This window comes from Mesoplodon mirus (genome assembly GCF_964341445.2).
Source record: "Mesoplodon mirus genome assembly, chromosome: 5".
In the NCBI taxonomy this organism is placed as follows: domain Eukaryota; kingdom Metazoa; phylum Chordata; class Mammalia; order Artiodactyla; family Ziphiidae; genus Mesoplodon; species Mesoplodon mirus.
Genome location: NC_138980.1, coordinates 60825407 through 60850961, shown reverse-complemented (window position 1 = coordinate 60850961; position 25555 = coordinate 60825407). Strand labels below are relative to the sequence as shown.

The 25555-nt window shown below is 43.3% G+C and overlaps 1 protein-coding gene across 4 annotated transcripts in view; it reads right to left on the bottom strand.

The window, feature by feature from the left end:
* The window catches only part of PPP2R2B (protein phosphatase 2 regulatory subunit Bbeta), a gene marked incomplete at both ends in the record, with an annotated part of 456792 nt that overhangs the window by 37880 nt on the left and 393357 nt on the right, over positions 1-25555 (bottom strand). For all 4 annotated transcript variants that reach the window (XM_082622565.1, XM_082622564.1, XM_082622566.1 and 1 more), the window contains 2 exons: positions 9996-10160; positions 23900-24077. In XM_082622565.1, coding sequence (XP_082478691.1) covers positions 9996-10160; positions 23900-24077 — 343 coding nt within the window. The remainder of the gene's footprint in view (positions 1-9995; positions 10161-23899; positions 24078-25555) is intronic.

The window sequence follows — 25555 nt, the reverse complement described above, 5'->3', positions numbered from 1 at the left end:
ACAGAGTATATACTTGCCTGCTTAGAACTGTCCACTAGCTTCCATCACACTTAGAATGAAATCCAGGCTCTCTGCCCTGGTCTGCAAGGCTCGCCATGATCTGGCCCCAGCCTGCCTCTTCGGCGTCACCCTCCACCCTGTTTCCCAGCTCACCGATCTCCATCCACTGGTCTTTTTTCTCTTCTTTGCACACACACGGTTGTCCCTATGTCAAGGTCTTCCTATTTTGATATTATCTCTCTGTTTGGCTCCTTTTGACAATTCGGGTCTCAGTTCAAAGACTTTCCCTCACCACCCTGGCTACTCGCCAACCCTTTTAATTTTCTTATAGCTTTTATCAGTGTCAGAAATTATCTCACTCATTTGTGTACTAGTATATATTTTCTTTCCTCCCTTCACGCTAGAATGTAAGCTCCCTGAAGGCAGGAATGAGTGGATGTTGAATAAATCTCAGTTGAGCAAGTGATTTCTGGAGTCCTCGTTAAGAGGCACAAGTCTGGATCAAACCCCAGGTGTCACTTGTTCTTTGGTGGCCGTAGAGTATCATTCCTCCTCTTAGCTAGTTTCCTCATCTGTAAAATGTGACAAATACTAGGATGCCCCCCACAGGCTTGTCAGGACCTTGGCTTACTTTCTGGATATAGTAAATGTCACAGAAGTTCCCTGTGATTATGGCTGCTGACATGACTACATCGTGACTATGGCTGCTTTTCCCCCGTTCCTGCTCTTAGACACGTTTGGAAGGGAAGTAAGAGAGCATCATCTTCACAGCCATAACAAACACGGAGCTCTTATCATGGGCCAGGCACTGTTCTAAGGCTTCATGGTGTCTTCTCATTTAATCCCCCCATGTCCCCTAATAAGGTAAATGCTGCTACTAGTCATATCTTATAGGTGAGCAAATTCAGACACAGAGAGGTTAAGTAACCCGGTTAAGATCACCCAGTTAGGCCACGGACAGAGACTGATAAGTGGACACCATGTTGATTTTCCTCCCCTATCTTGGCACTTCTCTGAAGTCACTCACTACTGTCAGTTTAGTTTGACGAAAGGGAAGAAACAAAGCAGACATGTTCTGGGCTGTGCTTACAGGGAGTGCTATAGACTGAATGACTGTGTCCCCTGAAATTCGTACACTGATACCTAATCCCCAGTGTGATGGTATTTGGAGAAGGGGGTTTGGGGAGGTGATTAGGTCATGAGAGTGGAGCTCTCATGAATGGGATTAGTGACCTTACGAAAAAGAGACTCCAAGGCTCCCTCACATCCTGCTGCCATGCAAGGACACAGCAAGGGAAGATGGCCATCTATGGACCAAGAAGCTGGTCTTCACCACACACTGGATCTGCTGGTGTCTTATCTTGGACTTCGCAGCTTCCAAAAATAAGTGTTTGTTGTTTAAGCCATCCAGTCTGTGGCATTTGATTATAGCAGCCTGAATGGACTAAGACAGGAAATATCATCCTGGGCTCCCCACCTCCTGGCCCGCCCCAGTACCTAAGACAGGTGCTGTCAACGGTGTGTGTAGAGGGAATCTCCTCTTTCTACCCTTGGAGTACCCAGCGGGCTCTCCTGTTATCCACCAAGCTTCTCCCAATTATAGAAGTAAAACTACAACCTTGAGGAGAACCTGGAAGATAGGAAAGCTGCCCGAATTTTGCTGCCCTGACATCATCCCTTTCACGAAGAGCCCCAGTCTTTGTCTACACGTATTCTTCTTCACACTCTGAATTCAGGGTGGGCTTGTAATCGTGCGTGCTGCTTTAACATTTATCATAAGCATTTCTCCACCTGCTCCATCATTAACTGTGTTCACAGGTAGTTGGCAGGTTACATCTCTATGGACCTTCACAGGAACCTCTTTCTCTATTCCCACTCCCAGTTGAGGGTTCAAACTGCTACTTTTCTTAAAATTAAAAAATATATATATATATTTATTTATTTTAATTGGAGTATAATTGATTTACAAGATGGTGTTAGTTTCAGGTGTATAGCAAAGTGATTCAGTTATATAAATATGTATATACATATACATATATATATACATATTTTCAGATTCTTTTCCATTATAGGTTGTTATAAGATATCAAATATAGTTCCCTGTGCTATACAGTAGGTCCTTGTTGTTTATCTACTTCATATATAGTGGTATGTATCTGGCAATCCCATACTCCTAACCTGCTGCTTTTCTCTCATGCTGTAAAAACAAACTACTTATTCAAGACCCCCTCCCCTTATGAGTGGTTTTTGAATAGGAACCAGGCTTCTTAGCACCTCATCGCCTCTAAAATCAGTTTAAGTCCTCTTTGCTCAGAGAGCAAGTATGTTTCGGCACCATGGGAAAGTATCCAGGCATCGGCACCATAAAACACATGGATATCACGAGGGAGTGTAGAGGCTCCACATGCAGGTTTCTATTGCCCCTGTCCTCTGTCCCCCACCACGTTCAATAAGAGTCACACACACCGTGTGCTCACGACAGGTCAGGGGCTGTACTAAGAGCTGGTCCATGACCACTTGTCACCCTTACCACCTGCAGCAAAGGATCAGCATTGGCGCCTTGCCCGGGCTGCCTGCAACGAGCGGGCCTGGGACCCACACCTGGAGCCGTCAGCTCCAGGGACTGTGCTCTGGATGACTTTCAGGTCTTCTATTAGGGGCTGAATTGTGTACCCCCTCCCCAAATTCTTATGTTGAAGTCCTAATCCTCAGTACCTCAGAATGTAACCATATTTGGAGGTAGGGTCTTTAAAGAGGTAATTAAATGAAAAAATGAGGTCATGAGGGTGGAGCCTAATCCAATATGATGAGTGTCTTTATAAGAAGGGCAGTTTTGGACACAGACAGGTGAAGAGAGAAGATGATGTGAAGACACAGGGAGAGGATGGTCACCAGCAAGCGAAGGAGAGAGGCCTGGAAGAGATCCTTTCTTCACAGCCTTCAGATGAAACCAACCCTATTGATACCTTGGTCTAGGACTTCTAGCCTCCAGAACAGGGAGACAGTAAGATTTTTTTTTTTTTTTTTTTTGCGGTACGCGGGCCTCTCACTGTTGTGGCCTCTCCCGTTGTGGAGCACAGGCTCCGGATGCGCAGGCTCAGCAGCCATGGCTCAGGGGCCTAGCTGCTCCGCGGCATGTGGGATCTTCCCGGACCAGGGCACGAACCCGTGTCCCCTGCATAGGCAGGCGGACTCTCAACCACTGCGCCACCAGGGAAGCCCAAGATTTTGTTTTTTTAAGCCACCCAGTTTATGGTATTTTGTTATAGCAACTCTAGTAAATGAAAACACCTTCTTTCATCTGTCTTCTCCCACCTGCCTGCTTTTCTACTGCAGTTGTTCAGTGAAGCCCCATTTGTAGCTGGGTTGGTAATGCAGGGGTTGGTAAAATAAACTCCCTGCCTTTATGGAGATTACATTCTAGTCAGGGAGACAGAGGAAGAAAAACAAACATCTATAGCTGAGTACTAAGAAATACATAAAGAAATCAAATAGGGTGATGCAGTAGAAATAGGGTACAGATGGGTGGAAAAGAGAAGTCCTCTCTGAGGAGGTGATATTTTCCCAGAGACCTAAAAAATGAGAGCAGTCTAAACAAGGGAGGGCCTGGAGGGAGAGCATTCCGGGTAGGGGAAGAGCCTGTGCAAAGGGCCTGAGGCACAAAGGGCTGGGTGTGTTGAAGGCACAGGAAGCAGACCAGTGTGGCCAGACTACAGGGAACTGAGGATGGGAAGGTGGACAGGGACCAGATTCCTGTGGGTCTTGGAAAGGAGTTTAGATCTAATTTCTCTCTCATTCCCTTGGTTGTCATTCATCACACCTGGCCAGTTTCTTCACTCAACTCCCAGTACTCATGCGTTAAAAGGGAACAGCAAGATTCAGGCCAGCCACTGCTGCTGCCTATTGTTTCAGCCATTAGAATCTCAAACTGCAGATACAACCCTTGTCGTTACCGCCAGAAGCGATAGAAAAAATACTGAGAGATGAGGAAGAGAATCATCCTTCCCAACCCCTGCTGAGTATGCAGAGCGAGGGACGTATGGAAATTAATATATGCAGCTCTGATAACACGGAACTCCTTGGCATTTTGATTAAACACTGATGGTTATTAAATACCCTCCTTCTCAGAGTTCATCTCCGAAAGCCAATGTTGCTTTTCATTTTGAACTCCGATGAACTGTCTCCATGCCGTTCGCACACCCGGGCTGAACCGTGGTCGACGGAAGGCTGGCGTCGGAGGAGGAGGGAGAAAATCAATATGAAAGGTCAGGTGCGGGGTCAGATTGAACTTGTTTTCCCAGCTGGCGGGAGCTCGGGCCGCTGCCGCTGCAGCAGCCAAACAAAGGGAGATGCACACTGACGAGGGTCGGCACTTCGGACGAGTCAGGAAAATGAATTTCGTTCGCTGCTTCATTAGATTAGGAGGCCGGCGGCTGGCAATTCAGAGCACGGCTGGTGTCGGGATGGCGCGTGGGGAGGCAGGGCTGCAGCAGGGGTCTGCAGGGGGCTTATTACAGTCACAATGTCATTATCTATCTGTGATTCTCTGACGAATGCATCTTTCTCCCTTAGACGGTGTGATAGTTCATCTTATGCATCAACTTGACTGGACCATGGGGTGCCCAGATATTTCATCAGACATTATCCTGGGGGTTTAGGAGGGTATTTTTGAATGAATTTAACATTTAAATTAACAGACTGAATAAAGCAGATTGTCCTCCCTAATGTGGGTGGGCCTTATCCAATCAGTTGAAGGCCCGAATAGAACAAAAGGCTGACCCTCCTCCCAACAAGAGGGAATTCTCCTGAGTGACTCCTTCGAGCTGGGACATCATTTTTTTCCTGCCTTCGCACTTGAACTGGACCGTCAGCTCTTCCTGGGTCAAGAGTCTGCTGGCCTTTGGACTAAAACTACCTCATCGGCTCTCCTGCAGCCCCACTGAAGATCTTGGGACTTGTCATCCTCCATGATTGCATGACCTTAATTGTTATGAATACTTATAACAATCTTTTCACATATACACATGTGTATATGTGCACGTGTGTGTGTGAGTATATATATGCATATGTGTATATATATGATATATATATATCTCCTATTGGTTCTGTTCCTCTGGAGACCCTCACTAGTACAGACCTTGAGCTGTAAGAGGGAAGAAAGCAGATCTAGTTTTGCTCACCATTGTGTCCCCAGAGTCTGGTACAGTACCTGACATATAGTGTGTGCTCAACAAGTATTAATTAAATAAATGACTAATGGGGCTTGTGGACATGGAATAAAGGTTGGAGGTTCAGGCCTCTTAGAGCTGCAGCTCTGGAACCAGGGGGTACTAAGAAGGCGTAACTGTGGTAACTGCTGATGCCATTCACTGTCTCCTGTGTGCCTGGCAGAGGGGTAGGCTGTTACACACTTGAGGACAGTTACTCCTTGGGAACAGCCAGCCCTATGAGACAGTCTTTATTATATTATTTATATGTTCAAAGGAGGAACTTGGGATTCAGAGGGATTCAAAACTTGATTGGGGGGTCACACAGCTGCTGAGCAACAGAGCTGCATTCTGATTCCAAAGCTTCTTCTCTAAACAATTCTAGTTCCGGAAATGCCTAAGGCCTTATCTTTTTTCCATCTTGAGTTCAGAGTTCACCAAGCCTCCCAGTCAGCTTCCTCCTCACTATCCAGCCCTCCTGTGGGTCTGTCTGACCCCAGAGCCCAGGCTGGTGTCGGCCACTTTGGGCTGTGAACACACCGGGCTTCTCGTGCCATCTCTGGCATCCACTTTGGGTTGGTGGCCCTTCAAGCCTGGTCAGACAGCTTATGTCACCTCCCACACAGCATGTCCCAGACTGGTCCTCAACCGTTCATTCTCCTTCAGTATGGCTTCTTATTAGTCTGCATCCACATGCCATTTTTATCAACTCTCAGGCATAAATTTATTTATTGAATCAATATTTACTGAGCACCTGTTTGTGTGTCAGTCCTTTGTGATACAATGTGAGCAGAACAGATTCAGTTCTTGTCCTCAGAGAGTTTAGTCTAGAGAGGAAGGATATTGAACAAGTAATATCCATGTGTGATGAACACCAATCTCTAATATTGCTTTACATCCTCACAGTTATTTTGAAAGAAAAATATATCTTTTTCCCTTTCCTTTCTTTCAATTTCCATAGCTATCATCCTTTTATTTTTCTTAATTTTTATTGGGGTATAGTTGATTTACAATGTTGTGTTAGTTTCAGGTGTTCAGCAAAGTGAGTCTGTCATACATATACATATATCCACTCTTTTTAAGATTCTTTTCTCACATAGGCCATTACAGAGTATTGAGTAGAGTTCCCTGTGCTACCATTCTTATCTAGGTTATGAATTTCCATTGTATTGAGACTAAAGCAAAACCTTCTAATTCTCCTATGTTTCTTCCCACCACCACTGTGTTAATCTTCCATAAAACATAAATTCTATAGCTCTGTTCTCCAGCCAAATGATCTCCAATTGCTCTCCACATATTGGACCTGTGTTTCTCAAACTGGGGCACATGGATGCATCCTTGGAGGTCAGGAAGGAGGACGATATGGGGGTGCACCAGGTGGTATAGGAAGCCATAGATAAATGCTGCATCTTTTGGAAATGTCAATTTTGCTTGAAATTTGGGGATGGGTAGAAATGTAATATTTAAATTAAATGGAAAGTAGTCATTTTATGGGAATAAAATACAAAATCCATGTGAAATTTTAAGATGACAAAATAAGACTTCAAAGAAAATCCACTGTGGTTAGCACCTCCCCTGGAGCCTCAGGCCTCTGGCAGGCATGTGCAGTTTTGCCTTTGCTGAGAGGCCGGGCCACCCAGAGCACATCAGAGAGGCTGGATTGCCTTTTGGTGCCCTTCCTGCAGAGCAGCCAGGCTCACAGCCTGGGTCTGGGAGTGCTGTACTTGGTGGAAAAGTTTAAGAAGGACTGGCTACCATAGGAGCCAGACTCTGAGTATAGAGCAGGTGCTCAATGAATGAATGAATGAATGAATGGATGAAGGCATAACTTCTGATTCTGACCTTCAACGACTGACTTGATATAAACCATCATCCCTATTTGACCTCTTTTCCTCCATATTCCCCTTTTACCCAAGCCCAACACTTCTTGCTAAGGCTCTTTAAAGGTTTCATGTCATTTCCTAACTTCAGGTTTTTGCCCATTCTTGTGTGTACAACTCCAAACACCCTTCTCTCTATTTCCTACCTAACCAATTCCTACTTGTGCTTCAACACTACCACTCAGCCTCTGCCTCCCCTGTGGGGTCTACCTCCAATGTCCCTCCCTCCCCTCTTCCCCAAATATCCCAACTCCTAATCGTCTCTACCACTCATTTGGGTGTCCTGGGTACATCTTGCCTCGCCAGCCAAACTTGAAATTCCTTGAGTGTTAGGAGATGTCTCACCCTTTCCACTGTACCCCTCAGAGTGCTTAACAGTAATGGATACATCATAGATACAAGAAGATCATGCTGAAGGATTGCCAGTGAATTTTAGTCTAGATCTGTGATTCTCAGCTGGGAGCAATTTTCACCCCAGAATACATCACAATGTCTGGAGACATTTTTGGTTGTCATAACTGGCCTTTGCTGCCTGCATCTACTGTGTAGAGGCTGGGGATGCTGCTAAACATCCTATGATGCATAGGACAGCTGCCTCCCCCAAAGAAAGGATCGGGTGCCCCCAATTCAATAATGCATCGTTAAGGAATCCTTGCGTATGTTATAAAATCTTCCTAACCTCTTTTCTTGACTCTGTTCTCCCAGACAGAACCCAACCTCCACCCTTCTGCCTTCAGTCTAAGCAACTTCTCCAAAAAATAATTCCAATCAGTCCCCTGGTTACTCTAGGTGCTGTTCACTGACTTTGAGAGAAAATTCAAGTCCATTATCATGGCCATTATGACCAGTCTCCTGCCTTCCTCCTGAACTTTAACTCTTCCCTCTCCAAGTCATTCCCTATAAGCCAGCCATATCAGTCACCCTGCAGTTCCAAAAGTGTTATGATCTTTCATGCCTCAGCACCTTTGCACATGCTGATCCTTCTGCCTTGGACATTTCCCCCTTTTTGGCTTATAAGTAAGTACCACTCAAAGATCAATACCAGCACAGACACCAGCAAACATCGATAAAGCATCTGTCATGGGCCAGGTACTGTTTCAGGTGCTAGGGAAACAGCAGTGAACGAAACAAAGTAAGTCCACTCCCTCAAGGAGTTGATAGTATAGACCAGTACTCGTCAAGAGAACCTCCTGCAATGAAGGAAATCTTAAGTCAGCACTGTCCAATATGGTAGCTACTCGCTACACAATGGCGACTGAGTACTGGAAGTGTGGATCATCTGAATTGAAATCTTCTGGAAGCATACAACACACTTAGTATGAAACAACTCATTAACAATGCTTAATAGTTATCTCATCTAATCCCCATGACACACCCATGAGGTGGATGTTATTATCTTACCCATTGTACGTATGAGAAAACTGAGGCTCAGAAAGGTAAAGGAAAGTTGGACAAAGTCAGATGGCTAATAAGGGGTGAAGCCTGCCTTTGACCTGGGTCTGTATGACTCTGGAATCCACACAGTCTATATCCCACTACACCAGACATACCAGCTCCCCTGTGCAATACTCCTCACAGCGAATGAGCAAACAGAAATGATCAAAATGACCCAGATATTCACACCTCTCCTAGACATACACCTACACGGAGAGTCATCACATCGCTCAGGTCCCATAGGAATTAGAATCGAAAGCTGAGGCTGTGGGAGAGAAAGGTCTTCACTCCCAGCTGTCCAGGCTGTAGTGGCAGAATGGCACCCGGCAGAAGGTGCTGGCCAGACAAACAGCTCTCATGGCTCCTGAACATCTTGGCAGCTGCACGGTATTTAGTCTGACACTGGACATGGGTGACCACTGCCCTCTGCTAGCTCCAGGCCCATTCTGGCTACCACAGCTGACTCTTGCTTCACCCGCTTACATCGGTCTTAGCCTTTGGCCCCCAAGCACTCAGCCCCCACTAGTTCTGAGCTGCTTTGCTCAGTCAATGCCCTGAAAACTCCAGCGTGACCGCAGGGCCTGTCAGCCTGGTGGACTTTATCCCATCCCTTCTCTCTGAAGCCCTTCCCTGGTGCCCACTAGAATCACTGGGCCTTCTAGGGTGCTGGTTCCCAAAGCCTCATTCTCTCCAAGAAGCCACTAACCCTTTCCCCCAGCTGCTATTTTTTTTTAAGTTGAGGTATAATTGACATATAACATTATATTAGTTTTAGGTGAACAGCATAATGATTTGATACATGTATATATTGCAAAATAATCACCACAATGAGTTTAGTTAACATTCATCACCATGCATAGTTACAATTTTTTTTTATGATGAGAACTTTTAAGACCTATTCTCTTAAGAACTTTCAAATACACAATACAGTGCTAACTTAGTGTCCCCAGCTGCTGTTCTTGATTCCTGTATATTCTCAGCCTCCCACACTGTCCAGCAAGTCCAGTTAACTCTACTGCCAAGATCTGTCCAGAGCCCGTCAACTCCTCTCCATTTCCACACCCTGCCCTTGTCCAGGTCACCTGCATCTCCTGCCTGGATATCGCAACCATGCCCTAACTGGTCCCCCCACTCCTACTCTGCAGGTTCATTCTCCCCAGAGCAGCAAGAGGAATCTTAAAACATAATTCAGATCATGTCACAATGTTACGTGACAGGGCTCATGTCTTATTCATCTCTGTATTCCACAGCCAGAAGCCAATGTTTGTGGGATTAGATGTGAGGTTTCCTCTTTATCAAATACCAAACATGGAACTGACTCCCGGGTCAGGCCAACACGTGTAGTTTCTTTACTCTCAGTGTGTCTGAGGTGGGAAAGGAGATCAAACCCCTCCAGGCCCTCCCCCTTCTCCTCCCACACGTCAGGGGCCAGTGGCCCATCCCTGCCACGAGCCCTGGGCTGCTGGCTACTCACATTTGGTGTGCCTGTCACACAGGGCCGACGCCCGCATGTCACACAGCCGGATTGTCCCTTTGCTGCTGCTGTACACGAAGGTGTTGCAGTGATGGGGGTGGAACTCAGCCGCTGTGATCACCTCTGTGAGCTCCTCCATGTTGGCCGGCTTGATGTCAACGATATCTGGCACAGACGAGTCAAGGAGGGGACCAGGAGAACGGGGAGCCTTGGGGGTAACTATAGCATCACCGCCTTGTTTTTTTATTTTTAATTTTTTTTTGGTACGCAGGGCTCTCACTGTTGTGGCCTCTCCCGTTGCGGAGCACAGGCTCCGGAAGCAGAGGCTCAGCGGCCATGGCTCACGGGCCCAGCTGCTCCACGGCATGTGGGATCCTCCCGGACCGGGGCACGAACCCGTGTCCCCTGCATCGGCAGGCGGACTCTCAACCACTGAGCCACCAGGGAAGCCCTCACCGCCTTATTTTACTGTACCATGTTAGCAATGAGCACACACGGGGGATCCTCATCATAACTCTGTGAGCAAATAGGCAGGTATTAGTGGTCCCAGGCAGCTGAGGCCCAGGGTTACTCAGTGGCCATAGGCAGCACTAGAACTCAGGTCTCCCTGGCTCCTTTTCAGGATTTCATCCCTCATAACATGTAGATGCCCCATCACATCAAAGTTACCTGCTCATGCAATCATGCTAAAATGTATCAAGTTGCAAAGGCTTTCATTTCTCATTTTACAACAGTGGTTAAGAAACCAGCCCCATTCCAAATAAATAATCCAATATATTCCAACTAAATAATCCAATATATTTGAATCTTTATCTAAACTCCTGGGCTGATACATGATATCTAGGACAGACTGCAAATCCTCTTCCATGAAATCCCTTAGATGTTTTTAAATAATATGTTTTTAAATAATATGTCGATAATAATAGCAGCTACCATTTATTGAGCACTGACTATAGGTCAGTCACTGTGCAAAGCATAGCATGTACTTTATTTCATTTAATTCTTATAACAGCTCTATAATCAGCACTTTCTTACTCCCATTATTTCAAGGGGGGAAACGGAGGCTCAGCGTATGTAAGTAACTTGCCCCAAGTCACATGGCTAAAGAGTGTCAGTACTAGGATTTTATCCCAGGTGCAAGATTTGTACTCTTTAGTAATTACGCAAAATTTCTCTTATTGAAGATATACAGGACCTCAAGTCTCTGTAAGCTGTGATTCGCTTTAGAGCTTATGTGGGAGTTTAAGCATTAAAAAGAAGCCATCCAATTGTACAGCATGACAGTTTTAGCCTCCAATGGAATATACCGTTAGTTTTATCATAGGGTTTTTTCCTCCTCAGTATTTTCCTTTCTGATCAAGAATTATTATACCTCTATTTTTAAAGACCACATCCTTGTGTAATGAAATGAAACATTTGGCCTTTCATCTATGACGGTGACCCAGTGGAAACAAACGTCTTCAGTAGGAATGAGTTTGGGCTGATCCCTTCCCACCTCTACTGAGAGCTCAGGAGACCTGGGTGCAGGTACGGTGGTACCTGGTTGGGGCTGAGGTGCTGTCCAAGGACCCAGCAACTTCCTGCAAAGGAACAGGCCTTGTGATGTGGACATTGTGAACCAAAATGATTCTCACTTTTGAGTCACATTCGTGATTTCACCCCACCTGTATATCACTAGGTAGCATTTTTTAACTTAACCTTTTTTCTCCACAACTTAAATCGACTCACTTTTTTCTTTACTTAGCCTTGTCTAAGCAGTAATCCAATATTCATAAAATCATGGGTTTAATGAGCTAGTTACATTTTAAATAATATACTGTACCTAAGATAAATCCTTTTAAGCATTAAAATGAACATATTTATGTCTGTGCCAGGAGCTTATATATCACATTTTGGAAAACACTGCATTGAATCAACAAGCAGTGACTTGATACAGATGATGCTATTAGACTGGGTTGGATAAAAGTCTCCTATGCTTTTTGTGAAGTTGGGAGCATAATCTCCTCCGTAGAGTTTAGATGAGGTACGAGTAATTGTACTGATATTTTTAGTCACATTAGCACTAACAAAGTAGTCACCTATTATCAAACATCACCCATGCTCCGGCATGTAATCTGGTGCAATAATGGCTTTATATTTGGTTGTGCCTCTTTCCCTTTCAATTACCTCTCATAAACCCTGTTGGGTTTTTTTCCCTAAAATTAGCTTGAGACAACTAACATTTCCTTTTACTACGATTTCCCTCACGAATCCAGATGCAAATATTTCTTGGGTCTCCAGAGCATGTGGGTTCCTTTGATTCACAAAATACTACCTTTCAACTCAACTGCTACCAGAGTTATAAATATTATTGCAGTTAGCATCACTTGCTGGGGAGCAGGGGCCAGTGCCCCCCAGAAGGAGGCCCCAAGCTTCAGCTCTGATGTTCTCCCCAGTCCCCTGACCCATGCCCTGGGCTTTGTGGCCACGATACAGGGTGGGGTTAAGCAGAGGTTAGTGTTCAGCTGTTGTCAGATTTTATCACCCTCCAGAAAGAGCCTCCATACCCTACTGTGCCAGTGAGCATGTTTCTCTTTTCCCAAAATAGGGCAAGAAAATCTGGTGTCAGCTTTCTCAACCTCTACCAGTATAGCTCTAAAAACAAGCTTAACTGGAAGGGATCTTGGCTGTGTGGTAGCGGGAGGTGCCACATCTACGGTTATTTTTTTTTCTCACCTAAAAATAAAGCCCAAAAGTTAGAATGTGTGAAAATGAAGGGCTTAAACATACATATGAAACCAGGAGCATCCTCCACCATCAAGAACTGCATCAGAACTGAGTCTGCTTAGGGCTGCTGCCTCTGGACCCTTCCTCCTTCCTTCCCTCCCACCCATCCTGGACCTCTAAGCCTGCCCACCATCCCTCATCCCCAAGCATCTCCCTTTTGACTAGAGGGCTTGTCTGGGTCTGACTCTATGGGGTTCAGGGGAGAAACCATGACTCCAATCCTCTTTTTAGTAACTGTGATGATAAGGACAAAAAGGAAGATAATAATAAGCAGTAGTTAATGTTTATCACGTGCCATGCATTGTCTCGTTTGACCTTCATCTCACCCTTATGACGTTAATATTATTAATGGGCCTATTTTCTGGCAGAGGAAACAGTGACTGATGTTAAGTTACTCAAGGTCATATGACCATAGAGGGTGGAGCTGGGATCTGAACCCAAGTTTGTCCAACTCTAGAGCCTGGGTTCTTGACCACACTCCACTCTCTTCCCCTGAGAACGGCCCTCACAGAGCCAGCCTTTCCGAGTGATGTAATTCTGGCTCTCTGGAAACTCCCCTGGCTAATCCAACAGGGATTCTGCTTTGAACCTGCTCTCTCAATTCACCGACCACGCTGGGGGCTACATGTTTCAGAACCAGAATTTGGACGCAGCATCGGACCTAGGATTTTTGTGTTCTTTGATGTGATGAATTTTTTTTTTTTTTTTGGAACCGTAAGGTGAGACAGAAACGTGAGAAGGGATTTCTTGAACTGTTAACTGCCGAGGATTTTCTGAGCTCTAAAAACATTTGGGAGAAGGAGTCTAGTTTCCAAAAATCCAATGGCTTACGGGGATGACAAGAGAGCATATTTCACATCTGCATCACCTAGAAACACAGCCTTTTCCCTTACACTGTTCTAAAGGGAGATGCACGCCTCCAGCATACGTGGTTGTGCCCTTCATGTTGGGAGCGAAGGAGAAAGGAGAGGAGCAGTGCGGGGCTCCCTGTGTTACCTTGGAAATGGAATGATGCATGTTGACAGTCAATTTTCTCTCTCCTATCTTTTAGAGCTCTCTATCCAAATTATTTCCCTGTTGTCCCAAAGAACCAAACGGCAAAAGCAAAACAGAGCACTGGAGTCACGGCTAATATACAAGGCAGAAAGCCAACAGATTGCTATTAAATTAACCCTGGGGCTTGACAGATCTGTTCATCCTGACCCCAACCGCTTACGGCATTCCTTATTAATGCGGAGCCCAGGCAAATTACCTCTGCTAACAAAAGGGGTTAATCTGCCTCTCTGCTGGGACTCTGGAAGCAGTGCTGAAGACCGGAGGGGGCACAGCCAGTTTGGCAGCTGAGCTCCATGCTTGGAAGGCCGAAGGTGGGAAGGTGAGGGCACTGCTGTGCCAGGCAATGGCCTAAGGCATCATTTAAAATAATAATTGAAGATACTGGGAGGTCACCCCTTAAGGGATGAGCTTCAAACAAATAAGAAGCCAGAGCCATAAATTACATCAGCAGTGGGGTGAGGGGATGAAGGGGATTATGGCAGGATGCTAGAGGGTAGCATAGGGACCATTCAAAAGTCATTTCCTTAAACCCAAATTTGGAAAAGCTTTTCATAAAAAAAAGTCTATTGTGATATTATAAAAGAAAAAAATTGACAACAGCCTAAATATACAGAAATAGGGAAACGATTAAGTAAATTCTGATCGATCTCATTTAACTGTTTATGCAATGAAATGCCAAGTCTGTTAAAAAACTTGTAGGAAAAATTCTATCTTTAGTGTGACCATAATGTCATTTAAAACTTACACTCTGAAACTGATGACCTAAAAGGCAAAAGTACCAAATGTTAGTGATAATTCCAATGGGATGGGTCTATGAATATTTTTCTTTTCAATTGTGAGTTTTCACTTCCACATTTTCTTTTAATGAAGTTGTAGTATTTTAAGATGGGAAAAGATATTTTCTATGCTTATTATATACATGTATAATTTTAGGTGAGGTAAGTTAGATACACAATATATACAGTCTGATCATAGCCATGTGAAAAAAATGAGAGAGAGAGAGAGAGAACAGAATGGAAGGAAACATAGTTATATCTTACAGGGGGATTAGATTCTAAGGCTGGCATTAAGTTATCCTTCAGTAACCCTAGATTGGGTCCATTCATTCATTTGTTCCTTCATGTATTTCATAAACATTCACAAAGAATCTGCCAGGGTTTTTCTAGGTACAGGGGATACAGCAGTGACCAAAGCAGACCAAAAATCCCCCTGATCTGTGGAGCCTATATTCTAGTAGGGGACATGGTCACTAAACAAGATAAATAAATAAATAGAATATACAGTATATTAGGTAGTAATAACTGCGAAACAGATAAATAAAGCAGGGAAGTGAGAAAGTATATATGTGTGAGTGGGTGGGGTGTGTATGTGCACACGTGTGTGTGTGTGTGTGGCCCTAGACTGAACAGGAGAAAGCTTCCTGGATAAATCAAGAATTAAAAAAATTTTCCCTTTTCTTTTATTTCCTTATTAACTTATTTTTCTGAGCCCTTATTGTTGAGTTAGCTAGCATTAAGTTAAAATTTCGATGTAAATTCGTTGTATATACACAAAATTAGATGGTGAGATTATAGGTCATTTTATAGTCTCTATAATGAATACATATTATTAAACCAAGAAAACGAACAGTTAAAAAAAAGTAGTTTCCTTGGCTTAGAACCATCTCTGAGAGAGTTGAGAGACCAGGAACCTCATCTCTGGGTAAAACTGAAGATAATACTGTGATAAATACTATAATTGTAACAAAATGGGGTCAAAAGATTGGGATTCAGTATTGATTCCAACTCTATTTTGCTTGGAGAACATGGGAAAATCATTTTATCTCTCTGGGTTTCAGTTTCTTTGCCTTTGGATGGGTATCATTCTGTTAACTCTGTCAGTCTCTGAGAAATTTTGATGATCAAATAAGATAATGGAGAAAAAGCTATTTATTAAAGGGCTTTACACTGGACTGAATAATCCCAACTTTCAAAGAAAACATCCATTTTTCCAAAGATAGCTTTTATATGCATTAGGTTTGTGGGCTTTTGAAGGTGTCCTCATATGCTTCTGTCTTTATCACTGCTAATTTTGCTGATACTGACAAGGTTCTTTTTTTTTCCCCTTTCTTTTTATCTAAACCAACCAATGAGAGCAGAGTCCAGCAGGAGGCCTGTCTGCAGGCCGAGCTGGAGAGTGGAATCTAAGTTTACCTGGGTAAGATACCCATGTGCAAAAGCAGTTGAAGCTTTTCAGATAGCACTTAAAGTCTGCCAATACTGAAGGTGGAGAACAGCCTTACCATGGCCTTGAAAACTGAGCATATTAGAGTTGGATTCCATTTTAGGGCACATGAGTTTCTTTGAAGTCTTTATTTCCTTTCCAAAGTCTCAATTTAATCTTTGGATATAAAGTAGTGATTACAAAGCATCCAGATCTTGTCAGCTGAATGGACATGTTACTTGATGATAACACACTGGAAATCTCCAAAGAGGACTCCAAGGGATATTCCTCTCTTAAGAGCTTAAAAAAAGCCAGTGTGCAAATATTCATGGAGGGTTTTGCCAATTGCTAGACTCAATATGAGAGGACTGACAAAGAGACACATGGTGCCCTATTAGGTACTGCTTTTACGTATGTGTTGAGCTCAAAAGACACTGGGATAAGATGTCCTTTATGACTGGGGGTGGGGGGGGTATGTGAAAGTCCCATAACCACAGCCTCTTTCCTATTCATGTGACACAGAGCTTGACATTTCTCCATTAGAAAATACTCAATACTTCATTCAAAGGCCAACCCAAGTGTTACTTTCTGTATGAAGTGTTCTAGCCCTTCTTTCACGACTCTTTCTGTGTATCCACAGCACCTTGAATGCACCTCTATGAATACACTTAACGTGTATTAGTATTATTTGAGTAATTTAAGATAGTGTGATAGAGTACATTTTACTGGAGTATAGAGTGAGACAGATCTAGATTTTAATCCCCAATCCCGTGACCAGTTACCTAATCTCAAATGCCTTTGAAGTTGTTAGTTTATCAACAAAGAGAGGAAGAAAACTACAGGAGATGATGTAATATACGTGCTACTTCATAGAGGCTCCCCCAAACTGTTAGTCTCATCTTCCTTAGTATGGTCACATGTCTGTCTCCCTCTGTCCACATACTCACTTTGGTAGCTTTGTGATATGTTAACTTGGTTAGGCTAAACATTTCTAAAATGTTTCTGGTTGTGGTAGGCTAACAAGGTTTATTCTCTCAGGTGAGTTGAAGGACAAAAGAGAGAAAGCAGCCACTTTGCACATATGCACAAGTTTTCCCAGTTATTCAATCAAACAGTAATCTAGGTGTTGCTGTGAGGGATGGTGCAGACATAGTTAAAGTCCCTAACCAGTTGCTTTAATTTAATCATAAGGGAGATTATCCTGGGTGGGCCTGAACTGATCAGCTGGAAGGCATTTAAACAAAGGCTTAGGTCTTCCTTGAGGAAGAGACTCCAAATGGATGCTGAGACTACAGTTTCTCTCCCTTCTCCCTAAATCTTCCTTCTTGATGGCCATGTGTGGATGTGGCCTGTGATGCTTATGCCTGTGGTGTTCTAGCTTGCTTATGATTTTTCTGTGCCTGACTGCTGGCCTTACAGACTTTGGATTTGTTTGGCCAGTCACACAATTACAAGGCTAATTCATGGTAAATATGTCAATCTGTCTCTCTACACACACACACACACACACACACACACACACACACACACACACACACACACACACACACACACACACACACACACACACACACACACACACACACCCTCTCCTACTGGTTTTGCTTCTCTGGTTGAACTCACCTTCCCTCCAGATTACATGGACCATGATATCAGGGATGGAGTTTTATTCATCTTGGCATCTCCAGTGCACATAGTAAGTGCTCAATAAATGTTTATGGGTTCTTATTAGTTACCTACAGGGAACTCTACTCAGTACTCTGTAATGACCTATATGGGAATCTAAAAAAGAGTGGATATATGTATATGTATAAAGGATTCACTTTGTTGTACAGCAGAAACTAACACAACATTGTAAATCAACTGTACTCCAATAAAAATTAATTTAAAAAATTAAATAAAAAATGTTTCTGGGGTTTACTTTACTTCATTCTTATCACTTAGCAGCCTTCTTTAGGGAAGGTTTTTTTTTTTGTTTTTTGTTTTTTTTTTTTAAGATGCAGAAAACTCACAGTAGGTCAATAGGCCAAGATGCCAGGCCTGTATAGTGTGGCTCATTTAGCCTGTGGTTTTCTTAAGAGAGAATGGGATCCAAGTAACAAGGTAAGAAGAACAGGGGGCTGGGGGTATGCCCTAAATAATAAAAGCTACTATTTATAGAGCCTTCTCTTTGTGCAGGCACTTGGCTAAATACTTTACAAGACAACCTCAGTTAAACCTCACAACAACCTCCTGAGATAGGTGGTATTATTATCCCCATTAACTGATGAGGAAATTGAGGGCCAGAGAAATGTTAAGCAACTTGTCAAGGTCACACAGATTTTAGGAGATGGAGCTGGGTTCAAATCCAGTGAATCTGACTCCAGAGTCTGCCTTCCCAACTACCTAGTGATACCGCCCCAAGGACATTCAAGAAGTCCGAAAGAAGTCTGCAGAGTTGCATTCTTGCCCATTCCCCTGATAACATGAGGCTCAAAGGGCTTGCTCTGTGGGAGGAGAAATCCCCAGGCCCCCAAAGCCCTAGGTCTGGTGTCAGATACAGAGGGTCAGCAACCACACAAGCAAGGCAACAGGCCTAAGACAACCCACCAAAGGCTGCATTTAATATGGCAAGGAGGGGGCTGCTCTGGCACACACAGGCCAATGCGCTGGACATGTCACTGGAAGGAATGTTCTCCTATTACACTAAATGCCAGACTAAGATTGATATGTACAATTGATATGTACAGGTGTGGATGAAAGCCACAGCAGCAACAAGGGAGAGAAATATGTACGATCCCCACAGCGTCCCTCAAAGCTTGCCCGGCAGAATCCTATTGGATTAAAAGGAAGACTGCTGTCCATAGTACTAAGGAGGGACAGAGCTAGAAGCCAAGAGTTGTGGTTACGGTCCCCTGATAGGGAATCAAATCCAAAAGGGCTTCAGCTCAGTTGACAAGTGAAGCTGATGCAGAGGGCTGATAAAGACCAAGGCAGAGATCAAGTACCCCTGGAATCCAGTTGTTTTCTCCCAGAGAAATCCTCTGTCTCATGCCTAGAGACTGGATTTATGCAAGGTGCGTCTTGGGCTCATCTTTCTAGCTTGCTCACACCATGCTTTACTTCACCCTCGGGCCTTCTTGAGTTCCTCCAACATACCATGCTCCCTCCTGCCACAGGACCTTTGTACATGGTGAACTGATCTTTTCACACTTCTTTGCCAAGTTAGCTCATACTCTTCCTCTTATAAATCTCAACTTAACAATCAGTCCTCAGGAAAGCCTTCTTTTATTCCCTAGTCTACGTCAGGTTTTTAAAAATGCATTCACAAAACCATATTCCCTTTCTTCACAGGACTTATTTCCATTTGTAATAATACACTCATTAGTGTGATTATTTGGTGAATGTCATTCTGAAAGCAGAAAATTTGTTTCTTTTCACTCTATATCCCCATGGCTTATTGCAGTGCCTGGCACAAACTAGTTGCTCATTATATAGTTATTGAGGACTGTATATTTACTTTTTACTTGATGTGGCTTTATTTAATAGGTCCCATATTGGACTAGGTAGGAGCCCAGGTCAACTCATTCTTAGCTCTGAGAACAGAGTTCAAAGGATCCTAGGTATACCATAATTTTCATAATTAAGAAACATCCTTTTATAGCAATTTTCTTTTATTGGAAAGTTAGGGCTGCCTCTTGCCCTAGAAAATCACTAATCTAGAAATGATTTATTATTGTCCTGATGTAGTTAACCCATTAAGGCCAAAGTTTGACCACTTTAAGCCAGAACCTGTTACACAAAACAGGGACAGACTGGCTACAGATGGAAGGAAGAGGATTCAAGACCAGGTGCCATAAGGCTAGGAATGCTTCCCTCTGATATGGTGCTAAATACAAGGGCTGGACCTCAGAGACCCTGCGGATATCTGGTAACTAGGGTATAATGAGTAACATCTTGCAAAGAACATCAAACTGCAGAACCAAAAGAGGTGTCTAGAATTGAGATGACCCAGATAATGAATCCAGCAGAACAGAATCCACCCTTCTAACACTCAACTTTTCTAGTTTCCTTTTGTGGTGGTCCCTGTTTACTGATCATTTACTTAGCAAGGTACTGCCCTAAGCATATATGTATGTGTATATATATGTATATACATATGCATATATATACACACACATATATGTGGATATGTGTGTGTGTGTGTATAAACACCTTTTAAAAAATTCTAACAATCCTCTTTTTCAGAGCTCCTCTCTACAGATCATGAAGTAGAGGCTTGGCTAAGTTAAAAGACATGTTAAAGCTTACACAGCCAGCAAGTAGTAGAGCTGGGTGAGAATTTTAAGCTTGTTGGACTCCAAAGAATCTGCTCTTAACTATAATGCCAATGTCACACCAAATGCTAGTCACTAGAAGTTATGACTTTTTTAAAAACCATATTGCGGGCTTCCCTGGTGGCGCAGTGGTTGAGAATCCGCCTGCCGATGCAGGGGACACGGGTTCGTACCTCGGTCTGGGAGGATCACACATGCTGCGGAGCAGCTTGGCCCATGAGCCATGGCCATTGAGCCTGCGTGTCCGGAGCCTGTGCTCCGCAACGGGAGAGGCCACAACAGTGAGAGGCCCACATACCGCAAAAAAAAAAAAAAAAAAAAAAACCATATTGCAAGGCCACTTGCCTTAATATTTACTAATACTTTACGTATATGCACTTTGAAATTTAAATGGATTTTTCAGTATCTGTAATATCATAGGATATGATAGTTGTATTTTATAATATTCATTATCACAAAGACATAATTATGAAAACAAAAAACGTCCATGTAGTATTTAGAAGAATCTCGCCTCCCACCTCAGGGATGCTCATACCATACTTTGGGAACCCCACATGTTTCTATACTGATCCATGTTTCTTCTGCCTCCTTAGTGGATAAGAGGCATTACAGAAATGGTGCTAAACAACATATGATTTATCGAGGCCTGTCTTGTGGTTGGTGTTTTTCCGAGGCTATTTTGAAAGATGGCCGCTTCCTACCCCAGAGGTGGCTGCACTTCAGAGACGATAAGCAAAAGGGTCCCAGTTTGTACAGTCTGCTCAGTGCTTAGGGCGGTCTGGTGGAAAGAAACTGTATAGATATCAGTTATCATCATTCTCATGATGACAATGATTATTTTACATATGGCTGCTTTAAGGGTGAATGGCACGGTCTCATTTGTATGCCAGCATCTGTCAGGCTGTCACACATCTGCAGAATATAACCTCAATTGTGCTATTAATATGTCCCTTTTGCATTCTCCCCAAGGCATCTGTCTCCTAAAATGCCTAACGAAACTCCCCTCCCTCTTGAAGGCCTAGAGGCAAAATTTGGAAAGCATGTCACCTAGACTGGGGACAGCAGAAGCTCAGCTGAGACTGAGCAGATTTCTGGCTCTTGGAATAGATGTCAAGGGAGAAAGGGAACCACCACCCACACTCGTTCTGTTAGCAGCTGCACTTCCAGGCAAAATCTGTAGGCAGACTCTCCTAGGCTCAGACAGTATGTCGCGTCTGCTCTGTGATCAACAAAAGATACCAGTCACGGTCTTAATGGTCAGTTCTCAGTCTCCATAATCACCACGACTGGCTTACAGCTGCATTCTCTGAAAAGCCTTGGGGAACTCTGAAAAGCCTTGAGCACTCTTCTGTGGTGAAGGTCAGGTGACTGTGTACCTAAACCAGGTCTTTTTATTCATTTGCAACAGCTATACTACATTTCCCAGCCTGCCTTGCAGTTAGATGTGATCACGTGACTGAGTTCTAGCCAATGGACTGCACACTACTTTAGAACCTGGCTCATAGGAGTCTCCCATGTGTGGTCCTACACAATCTTCCTCTTTTGCTGTACAGATGCAGATAAGCATGGTGACACTGGGGAACCACCAGATGGAAAGAACCTGAATCTCTGAATCACTCATTGGAGGAGGCTGCCTGCTGATGGAGATCATCAGTATTGGACTTTACAAGAGAAATAATCTTCTATATGTTTGAGCCATTTTGGAGTCTATTTTATATCAGAACATTCAGAGCTGTACTGTAACTAATATACACTTAAGGTGAAATTGCCAGCTTCTATTTCATGATTAATTATCCACTGGATAGCTCCACTTTGGTGACCTACCAGTATTTCAAACTTGACGTGTCCAATCAAAATGGTACTTTCTGTATGTCAGAATATTCTAGGTACTGGGATACAGGAATGGATCATACAAAGTTCCTTTTGTCATAAGATTCACATTCAAATATGGGGAAACCCAAAATACACAAATAAAAAAACGAATTTCAAATAGTGATACATGTCATGAAGTTAACGGGGATATAGGGTTATTGGGGGTTACTTGGGAGTTAGTGGGAGGAAGTGCCTCTGAGGAGGTGCCAGGAGACTGAAGTCTATATGATGACACATAGTTAGCCATGCGGACTCTGGGGGAAGAGTATTCCAGAAAGAGGGAACAGCACATGCAGAGAATGGAAGTAAGAACAAGGTTTATCCAGGAACAGAAAAGAGGATAGTTGGCTGAAGCAGAGTGAGTCAGGGCAGACTGGTATGATAGGGTATCAAAGAGGGATGCAGGGCCACTATCATGTGAAATCTTGCAGTCCAGAGTTAAGAACTTGGATCTTATTCTAAGTTCAATAGGAAGCTACCAGTGTGTTTTAATCTGGGGAGGAATGATATCTGAATTACATGTTGAAAGGTCTACTCTGTTATGTGGAACACGTAGTGTGTAGGAGAGCAAGAGAGAATGGAGACGAGACAGTAGATTATTGCAGTCTCATAGGTAAGACAACAGTGGTCAGTACTAGTGTGGGTCTGTAGAATGGAGATGGAGAAAGATGAGTTGATTTGAGATATATTTTAGATGAAGCAAAGGCAGGGCTCACAGATATTGGGTTGGGGGGTGGGGAGGCTGGTGAGTGGGAAAAAAGATCAATATTGACTCTTAGGTCAGTTGCTGAGCTACCTGGATGGTGAAATCATTAACTGAGGTTGGGAATTCAAGCAAAGAGTCAGGTTTGTGGTGGGATGGACTACATGATAGGTGCTGAATAAATGACCGATTTTTAATATTAAATAGAGGGTCAATATAGTAGGGTGAGAATACTGGGTCAGATACTCATTCAGCAATTGTCTTGACTTCTCTAAATTTTAGCTAAACAGAAGATAATAATACAACCCCATAAAGTCAATATGGGGTTGTTATATCAAATATACTCTTGGCAGGTAGAGACTGAAGAAGTGTGATGGGGACATGAGCATTGCTAATAAAGTTTGGTTTTCTGATCTGGATGCTACTTATCCAGGAGTACTCTGTCTGTGAAAATTCATCAAGTTGGACAATAATGATATATGCATTTTTCAAAATGAGATTCTATGCATTATATTCCCAGTTCAGTGCTTGGAATTCAATAAATGGCAGCCACTATTATTTTCATTATTATGATACAATGAAAGCCATCTCCTGTGTACCTGTGGTCCATAATGTCCATATAGGCCATTTGTGAATCCATTAACAAGAGGAAGGAACCCTATACTGAACTCTAAGTTCTGGTCTTATAGTTGATAAAGTCAAATCTAGTTGTAATTCATGACACATAAATGCCTCTGCATGAAGGGATTGACTCAGAGTTCTAATCCAGAGGCAGTCCTGGTCCACTACTTGTAATTCAGTACTTCCCTAACTTTGTTTGGATGAACGAGTATCACAGATGCCAATGTAATTTAAAAGGGAACAGTTCTCCACAAGCCCTAGGTCTTCAATTGTGATTGCCCCTTTCTATTCCACTTTCCCCCAAGCTTGCTCATACCTGAATACTCTTGATTCAAGCCAACTGGTTATTGGCCCCAAAGAAAGGATACTAAAACTTTGATTGGTTATTTCAAAGTTCCATAGGTTAATCCTCAGGTCATCAGCTGACATGTAGGTTTCATAGTCGCTGTTGACTGATATGGAGTTGATGTGATATGTGTGTGCATTGGCAAATACTCTTCGCGGGGTGGCCTCCACCATCAGGTCCATGGGTCTCAGGACAGGCACCTGGAATGCAAGAGAAACAAATCACTTCAGAACCAGAGCTCTTTACTAGGAAAAGAGTGTGCATGTTTATGTCCTTTATTATCATATACAAAATCATGACTACGTCAAAGGAGCTCTGAGCTAGAAAAGGAGATTGATAAATTACATGTTGTTCCTATTCCCTTTGGTTCCTTTTAGTTTTATTCCTTCCTCAAAAATGTCACCATCCCTTAGCCCTGATGGGCAATTTCATCCTTTATAGATTCTAAGATTTTTTTCAAGTGGCCCTCAAAGTGGCCGCATCTCAGGGGAACTTAGAATCCACTGTGGGGTCATTAGCTTCCAGAGCTGTTGTTCCAGATTGTTTGTTTTTTAACCATGAAATCTATTTTTGAAAGGAAGTTGTAGGAAAATTTTAGAAACGTCTAGCTCAACTGAGATTAAAATTTGTCCTTCATGGCTTTGGAGGTCTAGACCCCATCCTGGCTTTATCCTCAATCCTTAAGGGAATTTTGGGAAAGCATATAATCACCCAAATTTCTAGTATCCCAAATTCAGCCATTAATATATAGGGCACCCATTGACATCCTTGGTTTAAACCTGTTGTGTTGGAGTACCAACAAGGCAGTGTCCACTTTCACATCAAAACTGTCCTCATTTGGACAATAAATTATATGGTCCTCTTACTGATATATGAAGGATAATCAGTAAATATTTGTTACGTGAGTAAGAATATGTGAGTAAATGTTACCTTCCCCATGGGTCAGAGAATCAGGCAGTTAAATATAGTTTTGCACACAAGAAGCTCTTCCTGGCAAATAGGAACAAAGACCCACCTCTGTTCTGACTCCCTCTTTGAATTCAAGGGCACTTCTGCCTACACCTGAGTGAACTGGCTCCTGAGAAAGTAGTGGGAAAACTAACGCCTCAGAGGAGAAAGACTAAAACACAATGCAACAAACACAAAACACAGGCCTGGCCCTTTAACAGAAATGAGAAAATAAAAGCACCAAAAGCTATTTTCTTTTCAGGGAAGTCATCTCTTGCAACTGAGCCCTGATTTGATACCAGGTGGTCGATCAAGACTTCAAATTCTGGATTTCTGTCAACCCAGTGGGTGAGGGGAAGAAGGCGGAGACAAAGGTTAAATTTTGTGGAATGCAGTCACCTCAACAATATAACCTTTTACAAAACAGAATTCTCCCAGCTCAGTCTTGAAGGATTTTGAGGTAGTTTTTAAGTTAAATGAACAATTCAGAGGAATCACAGAATTCTATGCAAATGTGGCAGTGGATATCCTGGAAACCAGAGGAGCTTGATATGCGGATGTAGGAAGAGCCAGGGGTCCTCTGAAAACCAGCAGTGGGATGGGAGGGAAAGTCTTTGAGAGCCCTCCACCCTGTTCTGGATAATGGTTCTATAGTATAAGCCCAGGGATGGCAAAAACTAGGAGCCCTGGGTTCTGACCACAGATTCGCCCCTCACTGACAGGCTGTGTG